This window comes from Dromaius novaehollandiae, chromosome 4 (genome assembly GCF_036370855.1).
Source record: "Dromaius novaehollandiae isolate bDroNov1 chromosome 4, bDroNov1.hap1, whole genome shotgun sequence".
Taxonomy (NCBI): domain Eukaryota; kingdom Metazoa; phylum Chordata; class Aves; order Casuariiformes; family Dromaiidae; genus Dromaius; species Dromaius novaehollandiae.
In genome coordinates, this window is record NC_088101.1 from 58,544,338 (window position 1) to 58,563,464 (window position 19,127).

At 44.8% G+C, this 19,127-nt stretch overlaps 1 protein-coding gene across 3 annotated transcripts in view; it reads left to right on the forward strand.

Moving 5' to 3' along the window:
• The window catches only part of LNX1 (ligand of numb-protein X 1), a 90,091-nt gene that overhangs the window by 13,181 nt on the left and 57,783 nt on the right, over positions 1–19,127 (forward strand). Inside the window, exons 1-2 of one of the 3 annotated variants that reach the window (XM_026093749.2) lie at positions 2,178–2,216; positions 7,690–8,176. In XM_026093749.2, the coding sequence (XP_025949534.2) occupies positions 7,785–8,176 (392 nt within the window). In that variant the 5' untranslated portion in view covers positions 2,178–2,216; positions 7,690–7,784. Of the gene's footprint in view, positions 1–2,177; positions 2,217–7,689; positions 8,177–11,497; positions 11,885–19,127 lie in introns of those variants that run through there. The other 2 variants (XM_026093747.2, XM_026093750.2) reach the window with 2 other exon arrangements.

The window sequence follows — 19,127 nt, forward strand, 5'->3', positions numbered from 1 at the left end:
GGGACTTTCTGATTAATAACAACTTTGAAAAATTGACTGTCTTAAAGCTGGGGCCTGAGGGAGGAGAGGTTCTGGAGTTCCTGTTTGTTGTCTCAGAGACATTCTGTTCTGATGTGCTGAACTTATAAAAACAATTATTTTCCTTTAAGAGCCAGCTCTTTCTTACAATCTTAAAAGTCAAACTGGATTCTTACCTGCTAAATCATTATCTCTGGGAATCCTGACTCATCTCCAGCTACTGACTTCTTACCTGGAGGTATGCCTCTCATCTCTACCCATAACAAATCACATCTGGAGCTAGGCTACTACTAATTACATATCAGGCACAAAGAAAATGTGACTTTTCTATAGATATATTTTTTAAAAAAAAGGAAGCAGGGAAAACAAGAAAGAGAAAGATATTACACGTAGGAGGAATGGTGTTTCTAAGACCTGAAGGTAAGTTCTCAGGTGCCTCCGTATTTTATAACATTTCTTTGAACAGACTCACTCCATTGGCCTTAAGTGCAGCTATTCCAAGATCTGTGCAAATTATTATATGATATTTTTCAACCAGATCTTCGGAACATGAAACACTGTCTTTTTGGATGAAAAATACTCTATGATGCGTATTACCAGAGTATGGGTCACAGTATGATGTTTTCCACAACTCTTGTCTAGTATTCTGAAACTAACAGGTTGCCCAGTGCTCCCCAAAATAAATACTACCTCTGATAGTGAAGTGTGAGTATAATCTATAAAAAGCTTCAGTGGGAGAGATGCAGTTAGTGGTACAAAATACGATATGAGGAAAGGTGGGAGGCCTACTGCCAGGAAACAAAATTGGATTGTAAAGAAAGGTGATAAGTTAGAATAGTGTTAGCATTTCTCTAACTAGTGGCAAATAGCTTTATGGGAGCATTCAATTTTTATGTGAGCATTCAACTAGGTCTCATTACAAAACTCTGAAAATGAAGTAGGCAGAGTGCTTTCATAACCTGGAGTCTCATAGGAGTAGTAAGGGCTATGTTTTCCTGAGTGCTGCTCCAACTAATCCTGCGTGACCTGAGAGTTTTGAACTTGTGCTTCTGCACAAGTTGCTACAACTTGAGAGCAAAGTAGGATCTCTGCTCCCTCCTAGCTGTGACCCATTCTTCTCCCCTCGTGTGGGTGAGCCACTAGATGGGGACAATGCCCACATCTCCTGCTGTGCCAATGTTTAGCCACTGGCAGCTGGGCTAAGGAGTCATTAAAGAATTAACTCTATGACTGTGAAATGTATAAAGTCTCCTAGCAATTTTATGCTGGCAATGCTGCTGTCACACAGCTGTTCCCTTACGTGCCTGCAGACCAACCCTTTGGACCTCACAGTGCCATGTTGAACCGTATAAAAGGACTGTGACTCACCTAAAGATGCACATTTGTGGGCAGTAACAGCCGGTGCAGGTGGTGGAGGAAGAACTCCAGCATGTCTTTATTATCGTAGTTCAATGAATAAGAGCATAACAGCTCAGTCAATTGTACCTCTACCTTCTTCAGTGTCATGCAGCAGAATAACAGTACATGGAAAGGTATCCCCTTTTAATCACTAGGGTATAGTGTTTGTTATGCACTTCGACAGGGTTCAAAAATAAAACAGGGACATTGACAGAATGTGTTACTTAAACACATACACACACAGAGAAAAAGCCTAATAGTTGGAGACCTTTCTGTACTGTTCATAATCCATTTTCCTTGCACATGCTGACCACTCTTTCCCTTGACTCTGAGGATTTCATTATCCCTGAGCCTCATCACTTCAGAGCTATTGGAGCTAAATTGCTCTATTTGTTTTGCAGTTCACTGGTGTCACACCTCTGTCTTCTAGTGCAGCCCTTTCACAGGCTTGTCTTTCACCATCTCAAATTTAAGCTGGTTGTTGCCCTTCCAGGTCCTGTGTAACTGTTTCCCTGGCTCTTAGAATTACATTCTCTTCTGTTCCTCTTCATTCCTTCCTGTGTTAACTGCTTCCTCACTATTTTTTCACTGCTGAATTCTTTTTCTTTTAGCCTTGGTTTTTCACTTCAGCTGCCTGATGCTTCTTCCATTTTGTGCCAGTCTACTTTCAAACACAGCCTCTTAAATTGCTGGGTTAATATTTGATGATGTGAATAGGCAGAAGGTGGAGTTGGAGAAGCTTTGCCACTCCATTCAGCAAGCCCTTCTTTTGCTGCACTGGTGCTGGTGTAACTGGGATGGTAAGTCTTTAAGCTTAGGGTTGGTTAAATGCTTCAGTGGGTGGGAAGAATACAGGTTTGGCCATGCAACGGGGTGAGGTGCAATCTCTCTACCTACATTTTATGTTTACTCTTCATGCTTTTTGCGTATGTCTGCTTTGTTATTTTCTTAAACACTCCTGATGGCTGTAATTTCCTAAGCAGCAAAGACCCATAAGATGCAAGCTCCTTCAAAGTGACTCATTGCGTTGGGTAACTTTTTTAAAAAAACCTATTACCATAATACTAGCTTTCACTGTGGTCACAGCTCCAGAAGTTACTTCTGCCCTAATGTGACCATTCTCATTGCAGTTTGTGGCTGAAAGCTATTGCAGTATTGATATCCCAGATGACTGTTCTGTCTTCATCAGGTGTACCATATTCCTGTACTGCAGCTCTGTTTATTGGATTGGAGCTTGATTTACTGCTGTGTTAAAATGCTGTGCATTTCTAACAGCCTTCTGATACTTATATATCAGTATTTAATTTTATTTATCTAAAATAAGCTGTGCTAGGTGCTGTACAAATTTGCTATATCTGGCGCCTGAGTTGTTGAAGACTTCTGGCACAGTAGTGAAGCAGCAAACTCTGGAATTGTCTTTTTGGACATGGTACCAACACCACCTCAAAAAGCTTCTCCTGCCAATCACCCATGGTGCGACTAGTCCCTGTAAATACGGCTTACATGATCTGACCCTTGGGGGTCTATGCCTGCTCCTATTTTAAGACAGCATGAGACTCCCAAGATGACGTTCTAGCCCTGCTGAGGTTAGTGGTGGTGACACTGACTGCAAATGAACCTAAGTTTCCTCTTTCCTCCTCTCCCAAGCACAGAGACTCTCAACCAAGTAATAATTGCCTTTTTTGCACAGCTGTGGTACACCATCTACCTGTACAGGGTTCCTTGTTCAAAGCGTATTTCATTATTCACAATTAATGGAAAGAACAAATACTCACCAGTTATAACCAGATCAATTTTAAATCCCTTTTTCTTCTCTTGTGCATTGTTCACGAGGAACTATTAGCGAAGCTTAACTCCAAGGCTTTAAGCTTCTTAAAAGGACACGAAATAAATTATGTAGATTGTTATGACATGACATTAATGTTATAAATATAAATGACTGCAAACATTGCAAAGCAACTTCTGCCTCTGACAGAATGTGCAAAACAACTGCCTTCCACATGCTCAGCACTAATGCCCTTGACAGTACAGTCACCGATCAAAGACGGATAGCGATGGCTTCCTTGCTTGAGTGTGTCCAGTCATTTAACAAGGTTCTTTGTGGATGAAGATCAACCAGATTAGCCAGAAGAGGTTAACAGATTTTTTTCAGGTTGGAAAGGAGCTTCTGTTATTATCTAGTCTATCATCTAAATCCTCTAAATAGCGTAGCCATAGGACTTGCACTAAGGCCTTCTACAAGTTTAGTGGTGGTTATTAATTAACACGGATGTTTTCATTTCCCTGGGCATTAGCAAGTATTTGTAATTTATGTGAACATTGTGAAATTCAGGTACGGTATCCCACACTTGCGATTTTTCACTGGAAAATTTTTATAAGCATGTCAGGTTCATAAAGAATATCTGTAATTCAGCCAGAAAAAGTCTGGAAACTTTTGAGGACATAAAGTAGGACGGAACTGGTGCCGCTTTCTTCTTGTCCCTTTTGCTTCAACAGTTGCAATAACCATCCATAAACACCTTAATGCGGCAGGCGATCAGCTTCCTCCAGAGTCACGAGGATCCTCTGTGTCTGACTCCTCCTTAAAAGGAGACACTAAAGGCAGCCAGCGGCATTTCCCCTTACTTTGACCCTGAGCACGGTTAATTTCTATGGCATCCTGCTGCCTGCGGTCCCTGCCACCCAGGTCTGCCTTGCGGAGGCTGTCAGCCCGTCTCGCCCGCCACCGCTGCTGTTGGAGGGCTGCGTCAACTCGTTTTGCCTGCGCCAGGGCTGCTTTGATCTTTTTTACTGCAGCAGAACGTGGCCGTAGGGCAGCGATGTCTCTCTTTCTCGGTTGCATTGTGAAAATAATCTTAGTCACTTCAGCGCAGCAGCACCATTTCCAGCTGTACCTAATCTGCACCAGGGGAACTGCTGCGGTGTCGTGTGTAGGAGCGGAGGGGGAGTGGAGTGGGAGGAGCGGTGCCGTTGGGGCTCCGGCGAGAGACTGGGAGGTGGCCGCTGCCATGCCAGGTCCTCGGTCTAGCGCTGCCTGTCCCTGGTGAAGGCACTGGCATCCTGCTGGCCCCAGTTCTTCATGCTGCAGCTGGGAGTGGTTACCCACCTCAGCAGGTGTGCATCAATCCTCGTTTCACATCCTCGGATAACCAGGTGGTTTGGCCACACAAGGTGGTGGTGTGGGCTAGCTCGGCTTTACACCGGAGCCCTGGGTCCAGCTTTCAGCAAGCTAACGAGAGCCAAGCTTCGGATCTTCCTGCAGCCAAGAAATAGCTGTTTCCATGCTTGGGAACGTCACTGAAGCAACCAAGTTTCTGGAGCAAGCTTATTGTGATTTATGGTGCATAGGGAGAACACCTGTTTGGGCTGAGGTTTGTGTGGCAACACAAGAGGATGTGACAGGAGAGTGCAGAAATGGCAAAAAATCGTGTGTTCCCCTGGGAACCCCAGGTGCTAGGCATTTCTCGAACATTTAGTGTCCCAAAGCTCTTGCAGAAGAGTGTAATAGGTTCCCGTCACTGACTTCTGTAAGCTGGCTAGAGAAGCAAAGGGAGGTAATTGGAACACGCACTGATTGCTTGTGTTTTCAGAAGTGGCAGGTGGCCCAGGCACAGCCAGTCTGGGTTGTCATTACTGCTACACTACTTACGGTGTTATCTGGTGTTTTCACTAGCATTACAAAAAGTGAACATGACCTTGGGGATTTGCTCCCTCGATTGGATTTATCACAGTCAGGATTTGCTGGTAATTTGCAGGATTTGGAGACGGACGCAAGGACATCTCTTCTCACCCGCCGTCGAGGCGGTGCAGAAGGGCAGGGGTGGAGGTGAGCTGTCGGGAGTGCTTCGGCTCCGTCCGTGCTGCCGTTCTTCCTGTGCACCATAAATGGCTGATGAGATGCTGAACGGTATTCACAGGTGTATTCTACTTGAAGAAATAATTAATAAATGCAGCCTTAAAGAACCAGAGACTTGTCCTCCCACCATGATACAGTACCTTTGTGTCCCCTTAGCTCCAGGCAGTGTTGTCACGTGTGTGATGTTTGGTTTAAGATGCTCAGGCCAAGAGCCAGTATATTTGCTGCAGTTTTGCCAGAGTGAACGTGCTAAGCCTCTCGTATGGTATAACTTATATATGCTTAATATTATCTGTGCTTTATCTTGATGAGAGTTATCCCATCTCGCTGCACACCAACGTTGCCTTAGGTATTTTCGAGATGGCTCTCTCACTCAAGATCGTTAGATGTAAAGTAGCAGTGACTGCTGCCCTTACTTTAACCGAGGTAGCAGAGGTCTGCCCAATTCCACAGTCATTTTAAGTATAGCATTGTCAGGAATAGACAGGCTAGGTCTAATTCCGCTTGTGTTGAAGTCCATGCTAATACTCTTATTTTTGCATTTGGCAGCAAAGTCAGGTTGAAGCTGGACCTTATGGAAGTAGGAAAGAATTAAGCAATGCTATTTTTGTCACTTTTATTGATTTCTAATTTATCTTATTGCTATTTTTAAAGCCACAACCCCACAAATTCCAAATTCCATCACACCTTTTTGGGTTTTCTCTCTTATTTGAGCTTTTCAGTACTTATTCCAGGATGATCATTTTTGTCTTTTTCTTGTTTCATTTTACTGTGTATGACAACTTAATAGGGCCAGATAATATGTTTTTTAATTCCTATATTAAGATAGCAGGTTGAGTTGTTTTCTGCGCAGTATAAAGATGCTTTTGTCTTCTGAAATAATTGTACATAAAATTCTGCTGAATATTTTTATTAAGGGGAACATTTGTTGCAATATAGAGTATTTTGGAAGTTCACAAGAATTCAGATGGGTGATGTTTTTAATACAAATGAAGCTACTGCTAATCAGGAGACACAGCTTATGCAGAGCAACCACACAGAACTTAGTCTTGTGAGCAAGAAATATTATTATACAGACACTTAGCTTATTCGCTACATAAGAATAGGATCTAGCGAAGCATTAAAGTGAATGTTTGACATTTAAGCATCTGGATAGAGTTAGTGGGGCTATCATTTTACCTTTGTGTCAGAACGCCCCGACGTATTAATTTTTTAGGTTTGAAGCCCATGAGCTTTACATAAAATTAAGGTTTAGCTTTATTTTAAATGAAAATACTCTCTGTTGTAGTAGTCCTTTTCCTGATTTCTTTTTATTTTTTATTCTTTCCCTCATTTGCCCTCAAACATGGGTGTCTAAGGCTGACAATTTGCTGTCTCTGCAAATTAAGTCAAGCTGGAAGCTAGGGTACAGTGTTACGGCATAGCAGCAAATAAGATTTACATTTTCAAGCAAGAGTAGTAATTAGGCCGTTGCGTATTTTATATCTTCATGTTTATTTTCAAAGAGGTATACCAAAATAAACATAGATGTAATGAGACGTAAGTGCTCCAAAGAGCAGTCGGGGTTCATCAAGTAAAAACTTCAAATTACTATTCAGTTTTGCTGCCACCCACCGTGTTTACATCTTTAAAATACCAGCAGGCAGGTACTCTGGCCAGTGTTGCTAATTGGGTTTGTAGTTAGGGACATACTGTGTTTCTTTAATGTGAATTATGAAGGAAATGGGCTGAATCTTGAGAGAGGCAGCTCTTGGCCCTGTGTTACGGACCTCACTTCAGCCCTTGAGCTATTCACTGCTTTGGAAAGTACAGTGTAGGTATTTATGCCAGTACAGATGACTGTAAGCCCTCAACTAGAGAGGGAGAGGGTGGCCTGGCATCTCCTAAGCTCTAAATTCTTACGAGCTCATGTGCTTTATCTCCCTCAGGCAGAGAGTATATATATTGCCTGTATGCCCATGTGTGTGAAGTTAAGTTACCGATTTCTCTTTCTGTGCTGAAGAGGTGGTTTGGGCAGTAACCATTAATTTCTGCAGTCTTGCACTGTTTGCCTACACGTGATGCTGCTTCTTTTCCAGCAGAAGTAATGTGACCACTATAAAAAAATCAGATGACTTGGACTGCACTTTTATGCTAATTGAAAGTTTTTTAACCTTTAAATACCTGTTGTATTCTCCCTATCTTGGTATCTTTCCTGATGATGAGAAAAAATGGGTAAGTTGAGCTAGATGTAAAAATGAATAATTAATTCCAAGGACTTTATTTATTTATCTCTCTCTTTTTTTTTTCCTCTTCTTCACCTCACTCTCCCATCCTAAAGATGCAATCCTTCCCTGAAAACTGCTCAAGTATTTTATATCCATTATAAATGTGTTAAGAGAAAACAATCCATAATTCTTTGGCTTTCTTCCCCGCAGATCCGATGGCACACAGGCCTCACTGCTGCTCTCAGAAATAGGAAGCGGGTTGGTTGGTTTTGTCTGCCCACTTTTGAATTGCATCAATTCCGATTATGAGCCAGAAAGACTCACCAGAAGAGATGGAGGATAACTCCCCGCCACTGTGCATCACCTGCGGCCAGGCACATTTACCTGAAGAAAACCACTTGTACAGCTACACGGAAGAAGTGGACGATGATCTGATCTGCCACATTTGCCTGCAACCTTTGCTTCAGCCCTTAGACACGCTCTGTGGTCACACCTTCTGCACCGCCTGCCTGACGAACTTCCTCTTGGAAAAGGACTTCTGTCCCATGGATCGCAAGCTTGTGATTCTGCAGTCCTGCAGAAAGTCCAGCATCCTCGTGAATAAGCTCCTGGATAAGCTAATGGTTAGCTGCCCTTTCACAGAGCACTGCTCAGAGGTGGTGCAACGCGGCGACCTGGAACAGCATTTTCAAAGCCAGTAAGTTTTTGTTGATAGATGGAGTTTTTTTCACTTCTCTTTCTTTTCCTTAAGGGAAGGGAATAACTTCTTCAATAAACTGATTAAAATAGACAGTTAACGTAACGAAAGATTTAGCAAATTCAGTCCCAGTGAATGCCTGTAGTATAAGGAATCTAAAATTGAACTTGGTCCGTTTATTTGATTATATCTTATTCTTTTTTTAGAGCCAAATACATTCAGGGCACTTCATGCTATCGTTAGCAATTCTGTGAGGATACCTGGTGGTTAGCTGCATAATGGAAGTGTATATTTAGTCATCCGAAGAGATCTGTGAGTTTTGGGAAGCTGAGCTATCATAAATATTTCAGTAGTACATTAAGGGTTTTATAATTGCCTTTTCTTCAGCCCTCTTTTGATTCACAAATGACCTATATGTGAAGTAGAGCAGAAAATATTCCGGTTTATATTGGACTTTGGAGCACGGCTTGGAGCTGAGGGCTCCTTTCTTCCAGGTGAACACTTTCCCACCACCCCGTGGGGCTAACTGAGCCTTTGGCTCTCTTGCGCGGTGTGGAAGGCCTTCCCTTGCCTGGTTCCCAGCCCAGACTTACTGATCCCTCCTGGCTCCAGGAGACAGATCTCCAGAGATTGGTTTGGATCCTCTGGAAGGAAAGAACTGATGGTGAATGATCGTGCATTTTACTGGATAAAAACATATGCTGTTGCTTTTCATCTCCTCCTTTTTGAAAGGAAGAATGAAGAGATACCTTCAGAGCTGTCATTTCTGACTGCGGACAAATGCTTCTGCGTAGTCCAGAGCAGAGCACCTCAGATCTGAGGAGAGGTGGTGTTTAAGACTTGACCTTTGTTTGCAACTTTTTTCTGTCGGCTAGTGAAACGACTTCCCCCACGGTTTGCTGGCATGAATCGTGATCTTAGGTGCCTGCATCTGCCTGTGCATTACATAGGAAACCCTGGGCAACCAGCTCAGGGTGCCAGATGCTGCTGGTGCCAGATGCTGCTGCTGGAGGGCAAATTCCTGAAAAAAAAAGCTTTGGAAGGGGATTAGTGCTAATGGGCAAGAGCACACTTCGCACATACTTGAGGCCCAGTGCTTGCACATTTGCAGGGGTTGTGCATGCTTTGGCCCTGCAGCTTCTGAAATTGGATGTCACTGCTCATGGAGCTGCTGTCTTATGGCTCATGGTGTTAAGAGGTGGTGTCGCAGCCTCCAGTCCAGGTCAGCTGTGTTCTTGCAAGGTTAGCTTTCTGTTTCTGAAGGGAAAAATCAGCAAGGTTGCTTACAATTTTCTGCCTTTGGTCAGTACTTCCCTGACGTGCCTTGGATACAAATTTCAGCAGTAATGCAGGTAAAGGGACTGACAGTTTGCTGTGAGCTACTGTTTCTCTACAGATTCCAATGGTTAAATCTTGAGACCTTAATGCAACTACCCTTTCCCTTTGCCATCCATGTAGCCAACTCGAATGTATTTTAGAGCCTCCCTTTTGACTTCTTTTATCTTGAGATGATGGAGCCTTGGCCATAAAATTAATTTTAAAAAACTCAGAAAATGAGCAAATTGCAATTTCGTTTTTTTACATGGAAGCCAAACGGTTGCACAATTCCTGATTTCTAGTGTTGACTCTCCTGTATGGACATGCGCAAGTCACTCCAGTGTCTTGGTTTCTCCTCCTCAAGATGGTAATAAACATGTCCTTCTCATACGTGCCTTGCAGAATTGTGGTATTGTGAATGGAAATTTGATTCTGTAAAAGTCTGGCAAGTTTTATTCTAGTGCTTATTACTGAATGTCAGTGACCTGGATTTTTTTCTTGTGATCTTTAAGATTATATGCCTCTGGCTCACCTGGCCTGAGCCTAGCCAGCAGTAGGAAGAATCAGCTTAGTATCATGTTCCCTCAGTCTCCCTTTCTTTCTGTCCTGCCCCACCTAAGTATCCCCCCACCAAGTTCCACCTTTGAAAACCTGGAGAAAGGGCCTGGAGAGACAGAGCAGTGATGTCCCTCCTCATCAAATCTTAAAGCCTGTAAGGTAGTTCAATACAATGCAAAGCTACTCAAGCTGTCAGCTCCTTCCTTGCCACTCATGAAACCTATTTTCCTTCCTCAGATGATTTGGAGGTCTGAGTTACTGCAAGGCTGAAGGGCAGCTAGCAGGGCAGTAGGAAATAATAGAGTTTCTTTGCCACTGGAGGTGTCACTAAAATTTTTGTATTTAAGCCCATTGCTGCTTCCTAGGAGGTGGGGCAGCCTCACTGCCATTCCTGTCTGCAGGAAGAGTTAAGAGGCAACTTTCTGAGCTTCAGCAGAATGACCCATATGGGGTCATTTGGAAACCTTGTGTCTGTAGGGAGTGTGCAGTGTTTTTATTTTTTAAATGCAGCATTTGTTAATTATCACTGAAGGTATTTATGCCTCTGCCTAATTTAATTCACAGGAGTGCAGAAACCTCCCTTGCCATCCAGTTGCCAACTCAGAGCAGTGCCGGAGACGAGAAGGGCAGCGTGCTCTTCAGGCACCAGCTCCGGCATGTCCAAGCACATTGCAGACTGAACTGACAGTGTTCTTTTTAACTCTGGTGGATAAATAGGGGGGAGAGAAAGTGTATGACTTTGATGATGATAATAATAGTAAAACAACCTGGTGCCTGTGGAGACCCAGTCTGAAATCTTGACAGAATGTGATCAGTGTTCTCAGCGAATAAATTAAAGCAGGCTCTATGCAAGTCATCAGGGTAGTTGGCAGTTCTCACATTTCTTGCATAAATCAGTCTCCGACCAATCCTGGTTCTCAGAGAGAAAGCAAAACCTTGCCCTCATCAAAGATGAGGTCACTGATGGGACAAGGTGAGTTTGCTGTGTTTTATGCTTTGTAATTGAGGAGGGAACTTTAATTTTTTTTAACTCCAGTTACCACAGAGCATTGCATTAAAAGCATCCTTATTTAAAGGGATGCTTTAATGTTTGCTCTTGCATGATTCAAAAAAGAGCGAGAAGAGAGGTGTCCTTGGTTTGCTACATGATTTATATTTGCACAAAAGCATCTGACTGATTTGAGGAATTCAGACTGAGCTCAACAGCCAGCAGTTGGCTGTGATCTTTTGCAGTGTTTTACTTTAAAAAGGTGTGGTCTTCTGATACAGCCTGCTTCAAAACTCCATGGGGGGCATTTTTCCCCCCTTTTCAGACAGCTAGACCCTTCCGTGATGCAGTTCAGCTCGTAACCCATCTGCTTGTGGGCAGTGATGTAAACGTACCAGCTGCCTCTGAAGAACCACTCTGAATACTGCAGGAGGCAGGTCTCTTCCCCGTGCATCATTCTGCTCTGCAGCATAAGTCACTGTCTCGCCAACCATGCTGTGCTGTCCCTAAACCCTCACATCTCCCCATCTGAGAGTCAGATCGAGTAATCCTCTTACAGGTCAATGATTTTTCAGTGTAGCTTCGTTTCAGGGATTTAAATTCGATTCATAATGTGCCACCATTGCGTTGAGACGGAAAGGCTCGTTTAGAAGGGGCTTGGCTGCCACAAAAGCGTGGAGGTGTGTGTCCCACCAGCACAGAGAGAAAGTGGGAAGAAGGAGACCCAGCAGCAGTGCCAGCCCTGCCCTGAAAATGAAGGCTCTTCTGTTGCTGGTCCTACCTTGGCTAAGTCCTGCAAACTACATAGACAATGTGGGCAACCTGCACTTCTTGTACTCCGAGCTGTGAGTACGCACAGTCGCGCTGTCCTTGTGCTCTCTGTCTGTCTGTCTCTCGGCGCGGCAGCGGGGAGATTCTCCCCGTGCCACGGTTTGGTGTCTCTGTCTGTCTCTGTGTCTGTGTGTGTGTATGCAAAGGAAATCACAAAATATCTTGCCGATATTGCTTAAAACAACGCCACAATCGAGCTGCTTCTCAACCGAAGGGCTAATAATAGCAATACTTCCCCATCGCTTTGCTTTCCAAGTGTGGAAGCAGCTGAGGCATACCGAGTGAAACAGTCTTTTTCCGTATCAACTTTGCTTTTCTGTGCTGACATTTTCAGTGGTTGTCGGGTTTCAAGTGTTTTCCATTTCTGAATCTGTGTCTCTTCTCTACTTTCCATAAATAGCCTTGCACAGGAGCTGGGCGTAGAGGAGAGGGCATCACAGATAGACAACCTCAGCAGAGCCCTGTGTGTGTACAGACATAAGGCTCTGTGTGTAAATCTGCATGCCTGTAGCAAAACACCAAGAATCCTTCCACCAGAAATAATTCACTTCAGAGAGGAAAAAAATGTCCCCTATTTGTATTTGTGCCTGCAGCAGAATGTTATTTTCTCTCTGATGCAAATATCAGTATAGTGATCCATGTGTATATCCTCGTGTCTTAAAAGAATAAAAATCCCAGACAACCCCGTAGCCGAGCTTTCCAACCCATGAAACGAATATTCTGTAGTATGATCAGAAAATGATACTAGTTTAATTTGTGTGTGGATGTTATTGCAATAATTACTCGGCCTTTATGAATAGGAATAGATATTTGTTCCAGTATGTTTTTTAATTAATTTTGTCCTGTTTGTATTTTAAGAAAAAAACCTCTGAAATACTCCTTGAGAAAATAAAAGAAATAGCTAATTCTGCTCAGAAACGAGAAATGATCATTTTGTGCCTTCAGTAGGAATGTTTCAGTAACAGTTGTGGTTAGTGCAAATGATACTAATTTACAAAAGGTTTTGTCTCTACCCTCAGCAGTGTTTTGCAGAAACAGAAAGTCCCCCTGTGAAATTCTTGTGTGATATGCATGGCAACTATAAATAATTTCGTTGTTCTTTGTGCCACTGCTCAGGATTTATGTATGTGTTTTTAAACATTTAACAAATCTGGATTTGAGGGTTACAGCTAAGTCCTCATTTTAATAGTATTTTGTTTAAGAACTATTTTTTTTTAAATAAAAGGCCAGCTAAGCAAAGCAGGCTACGGGAAAAACCAAGCTGGAAACAGAGCAGATGAGCATTTCTAGTGGAAACAATGGCATCTGGGACGTCTAGTTTCCAGGAAAACAAACTGATGAGATTAATCGGGGCGCACGCACGCACACAGCCTCGTTGCTTTTCTTGGGAAATTCAGGTTCACTGATTCTCCAAGGATAAAGGACTGCTCCGTACAGTAGTTATTCATCTCTTATTTATTTAGCCTTCTCACCCACAGAAACGTTAGTCACGCTGGCTGCGGAGAGCCGTCCTGAGGCCGTGGGTGTGGGCTTGGACGTGCATCCCCGGCTGTCAGCAGTGGGAGGGAGGTGCGGAGCCCCGGGCCTTCCCCTGCAGCGCCAGCGCCAGCCGGGATGTGCCGCATTTCGCCTAATCTGAAAGGGCGCCGGGCAGTTTGAGCCAGTTTGGGGAATTTTTCCTGCTCCGCGTGTGCTCGGTGTCTCCGGCTGCGGCTGGGTGCTGCACAGGCACTGACACTCCCATCCGAGGGCTGCATTCGAGGCTGCCTCTGATAACAGTGTCTGAAAGAGCAAGACTGTTTTCAGTCCCGGTTAAGTGGTTTGTATTAATGTTATGACCTACAGGTTGTTTCTTCGGTTGCTCAGGCTCTTGCGTCCAGGACATGTTTTGTGCAAAGTTTTGCAGGCGTGGTGGGGAGAGGGCCAGCGTCCGGAGGAGCCTGGCGCGACGCCCCTGCCCTTGGTGGCCCTACGCTTTCTAAATTCTTCCCCAAAGGCAGCTGAAGAGCCACCACCGGCTGTAGCATATCTGACAGCTTTCCCCACGGCTCAAAGCTAGACTGTAGTAAGCAGAAAACGTTTTTTTCATTATTGCACCACAGTCGCCGTGAGAGGCCGAATACGGCTGCTGGGTTTTGCGCTGCGCTCTCGCTCATACCGCCCTTCTCTTCTCTTGTACCTTGTTGAAATAAAGATTAGGTTATTTGTGTAGTGTTCAGTGGAGGTTGCTACAGTTTGAGGGCATTTTTTTTCTTAAGTGCAGAATGGGTTTGGGGAATAGGGATTACAATATAGCCCAAAGCCTTTCCAGGAACGCAGGCTCTGGAATCTATTTAAGAAATAAAGGGGAATTTAGAAGAGGTGAAGAGGAGAAATGAAGCTGGAGAAGGGCTGTGTTAGACCTTTGCACCTCAGTCGGGTGTCAGGCAGGTGGAAATAGGTGTGTGCATGTTTTGCAGTGGCATTTCATGGGACAGATGCGGAGTGCTGCTGTTTTTAGTTTCCTGTATTAGCAGTTCAGTAATTATAGGTGTTTTCAGTGAGCAAATGTCTCCTGACACTGTCATCTGCACTAAAACCACTTGCCTGGCCTTTGATGTCCTTCCTTTGCCCCCACCAAACAGCTCAGCACTTATGCTGCTCTTGCTCCCTCCTGAAAGGGGTCCATGGAAACCCCCTGCAGAAGAGTAGAAATCTGTGAGATTTCCTTAGCTGAGTCTCCAGGAGAGGGTAGGATGTATCCACAGAAACCCAATAGCTCTTGGCATCGTAAAGGTCTGTGAGGTCTCGAGATCCTTGGAGACCACAACTACATCATCCTGCCTTCTCCTTCAGATCCCAGTAAAGCAGCTTCAACAGGCACCTAGTCTCTCTTACACAAAATATATTCAGAAAGGAACCATTTGTCCAAGAATTCTTCTGAGGCGGGCCGTATTACTCTCCTGGTTGAAAAGCAAGGTATGTGGACAGAGAGGCAGCCCGCGTGCATTAAAGCAGAGCAGCTGCAGACGGCTGCTCCGCCAGTGAGGTGGTGGTTGCACTGTTGGTCCTGTTACTTCTGAGAGTCGTACCCCGTGCAGCAGGGTCTCACCCTGCAGAAGGGATCTGTAGACTTAGACCTCAACTTAGACCCCAACCTACCACTTAGAAATAAAATGGTGAGGGAAATGATGCACGACTAGAAAGTGGAAAACCTCTCTTTGTCCCTCTGAGGATCTCAGTCACGTGGAAAATGTTGGTGTTCAATGTAATCCCCTTCGGACACGTGGCTGTGCTCACCAGGTGACTGTGCTGGGACGGCGCCTGGCAGTGTGCGTGCTCAGCAGAGGCCGAGAGCTGGAATAGCAGGTGTCAGAGCCAGGTTGTTGGCAGGGCTTTGCTCTGAAGATTAGACCACTCCTGGCCTTAGTCAGTGCTGTTAATCCACCAGCTACATCCACCCCACTAATTTGAATGAACCCTTTTTTAAAAATCTATTGTTTGTTAGAAGGAAATGCACAACTTATCTGCTACTTCTGCATGCTAAAAATCACTTCTTTTTTTTCTTACCACTCTTCAGTTTTACATGAAACAGTCAAAGGAATCTCACCAAATTAACCGGATCAAGTTTCCCCATATAACTTTTATAGGATAACTACTCTCTTGCATTTCAAAACAGCACTTTGGCTGGAATAGCCAGTAAAATTGAGTTTCTCTGATCATTCAATTTGAAAAGAAGAGACATAAGTGCCAACTGTCTTCCAGTGTCTTTGGGGATGTCTTTTTTATGGTAAGCACAATTTAGTTCAAGGTATTTGGTGAAGGGAGAATTCCATAGTGAAAGGTAAGAGTTGAAAATTAGAGTATCTGCTTGTTTTCAGATCAACTAATCCCCTCAAAGATCCTCATTTTCAGTATAGGACCAATGCGACGTTTACAGAAGTTGCCAGAGCAACACTTAATTTTGATCTTATGAAATCCTTCCACACGTGGATGTCTTTGCAAATACAAACATCCCTGCGTCTCGCACACATGCAGTTCCTTGTACACCATAAGGTTTGCAGGATGAAAGAGCTGTGCCCGATGGACCTGTCTGTAGGACAGGCTCCTTGCAGCTTGAGGCTGCCAGTGGCTGAGTTCCTCTTGGCCCCGTTCCAGCATACAACTTACCCACGCAGTTCACTTTTTTAAACTTTTTTTCAGCTTGGTGGTGGTCAGACTTGCGTCCGACTTTAAACCTGTGCTTATGAGCATAGCTGCACTGAAATTGGAGAGCGCAGGAGCCCTTCGGGCAGCTGGGCAGTGCATATGGCATGCAATATTTGTGACAAAATTGGTAAGGCCAGGACTCCTTTTCTGCTGATGTGTTAGTCCGTTGCGTGGGTCACGTGTTAGCATCCTTACTCTGTGCAAAGCTGTGCATATGAAAATCTCTGTCAGAGTTAAGCTGTGAGATTAATTTAAAACTGGAAAGTATTAGAGACTAAAGTTTAAAATGAATGGAAAGATTTGTGAATGAAAATATAAACAAAATATTTAGAATATTTACATTAAACAGCCAGCACAAAGCGCATTCAGATAAAAAGTCCTTTTCCAGTATACTAGAATGGGCTGCCTCTCAGGAAAAGCAGAGCTAACATGAATTAAAGCAGAAAAGCATTGGTCCGTTGAGGTCTGTCTGTTAGCTTCACTTTCATGCTACAGCCTTGCGAAGCAGCCATGACAGAAATATGGTAACTTCTGGTATCGCTGGGACGGCTCCTGATCTGGGCATCATCTCCCGCTGCTGCCGTTAAGGTTTCCACTGAGTGCGAGCAGCTACCGCGGCACAGACGAGCAGCAGGCGCTGTCTGCTCTCAGGCGCCCGTCCTGCTTCTCCCCTGGCTCTCTGCAGGGGCAGCAAATCCTCCCGGTAGCTGTTTTTCCATCAGACGTCTGGGATCTCTCTCAACGTTTCCAGCAACAGTTGGTGTTACTTCCCCAGCCCGAGGCGGTGCCCCCACCTTGCGCCTGACCCTAGGCCGCCGGCCTTCTTGCTTGCTCTTCCACTTCTGCTCTGCCCCTTCCCAGTCCTGGCCCTGCTTAGTGTCTGCCCTGGTCCGTAACTGTGTTTATTCCCTCCACCCTGGCTCTGTCACTGCTCGGCTGCCGTTCTTCCCCCTTGCTCCTGCCGCCTCACCGGCTCTACTGCCTGCTGAGGACAGATACGCAAGTATATAGAAAACCTGCAACTGAGGAAACCATGGGCATGTCCCTGTTTACTGGTGCACACCGGGTCACAGCAAAGGCGTTGGCGTGCTTCAGTGTTCATCAGGCTCAGCAAAGGTCTTGCAAGCAGGGGGCTGCGTTCAAGATGGTGCAAATTAGTAAGTTAAGCAGTAGTAACAATACTGACACAGCAGCTGGGTTTCTGCGGGGGCGCCCCCTCCTCTCCCTCCTGATGGGCTCTTGCTTGCTCTCCTGAGTCCACATGGGCCTTAAACACTGACACCGCTGCCCACCCACAGACTTCATATGGAGTGAATACTGTGGTCAGGGCTGTATGTGGTTGCTGTGCTCTAGGGGAACACCTACATACACGTGAGATAAGATTTCTTACAAACAGGTAAGATAGGGTGCGATTGCCAGCACAAGTCGCTGCTATACCCACGAGTTACCAAGGGGGAGGCAGTGGCAGGGAATGAGGGAGCAGGCTGCAAACCATCTCTCATATGGCTAATCCACGTCGTATTGCTTGTGAGCATAATTTGCAGCCAAAGATAGGAGTTTACCTGAGATTTTCAGCTTGAAAAGCAAGCAGTGGTCCTTTTACATTCATCTTCGTTCCTCCGTGAAGAAGAGTATTTCCAGCCCTCATAATCGCACAGTAAGGCTTGAAATCGTAATATCAATATGGCTTGAAAGCCCCCAAGCTGAAGAGCAGGTAGGCAAACTGTAAATTACATTATTCTTAAAAGCAGGGGAACAGTCTTAGTCCAAACTCGTGGTGTTGAGGTGCCCAATTTGAATTTTCTAGCTACATTAGGTCTGGCTGTGCTGTATTCAAGACTGATACACACTATACTGCTAGTATAGGCGGTATTATGAAAAGTAGTTGCTTCTAGTTATCATGACTATCCTGAGCCCAGCTGTTCTTTGCTCGAGGACTAACGGCACTTTGCCAAACATGCAGTGTTTTCCACAGAGCAGCCGGGTGGATTCTCGCTCTCTCCCCCTGCGCTCTGTCCCAGGCACCCAGAAAAGGTACCGTTCTCTGCCTGCACACGCCACCTGTTTCTGCCACCAAGGGAAAAGAGTGCTGCATTTTCATGACAAGAGTAAGGGACTGTTGTCAGCTGGTATTTTTTCGCCAGTGTTGTGATTCTGCGAGCAGAAATAAATTTGTCTGGGACAGCTCTAGCAACCAAAAACACTTTGAGAGCTTTATGGATTTGTTGATTCTGCCTGGGAATTTTGCGTGTAATGAAAGCTGGCGTTTGTGTGTTATGCTTTGAGAAAGATCCTGCCTTATTCCTTCTGTGCATGGATGAAGCTTGCCTTGCTCCATTCATAGCCTCCTATGCACACTTGAGATCAGAATTAGACCTTTACGTTGCTGGCACGTTTTCTCATGGCTGGAGCCTTCTGGCACCTTTGGAAAAGGCTGATCTTGGCCAGCATCAATCACAACAAATATATTTTGTTGCCAAAAGTAAAACCTAGCCAGTAAAGTGAAACCATGCCAAGCCAAAAACGCAAGGCAATAACGTTTGGCATAATCCACGAATTAGTTATGCCTCAGTTATGTCTGAACCTACCTATGGGTGGGTTTGGGTGCAAGGTGTCCTTGCATGCCTTGCTTATATAATGGGGCATGAAAGGAGGAAACGTTCACCCTCCTGCAAGCCAGTTCATGACAGGTGATCCGCTTTGGGATGGGACCGGAGAGGGAAAGCCCTGAGGCAGCTCTGTGAGAGGATGGTGGGGTGGGAGGAAGGAGCGAGCTGAAGGGAGTCGCAGGAGGTGGTGGTTGTACGCAAGCAACAGACACTTATTTCTCTTCTGATATTAAGCTGCGCTGCTGTATGCTGCGAGTTTGACCGACCTCCTCATCTCTCTGACAATTAACCTAGTTTAGAGCTGGCACTGGCAGCATGACAAGGATATTTTTCCTTGAGCTATTTCTCTGACAAATCTGGTTGAATTGGGCTGTCCTGCAACACTAGGATAAATGCTGTTCTTGCAGCGCTCTTGTGCCCATTGTAGATTAAATCCTGCTCTGAATGCTGGTTCTGAGAT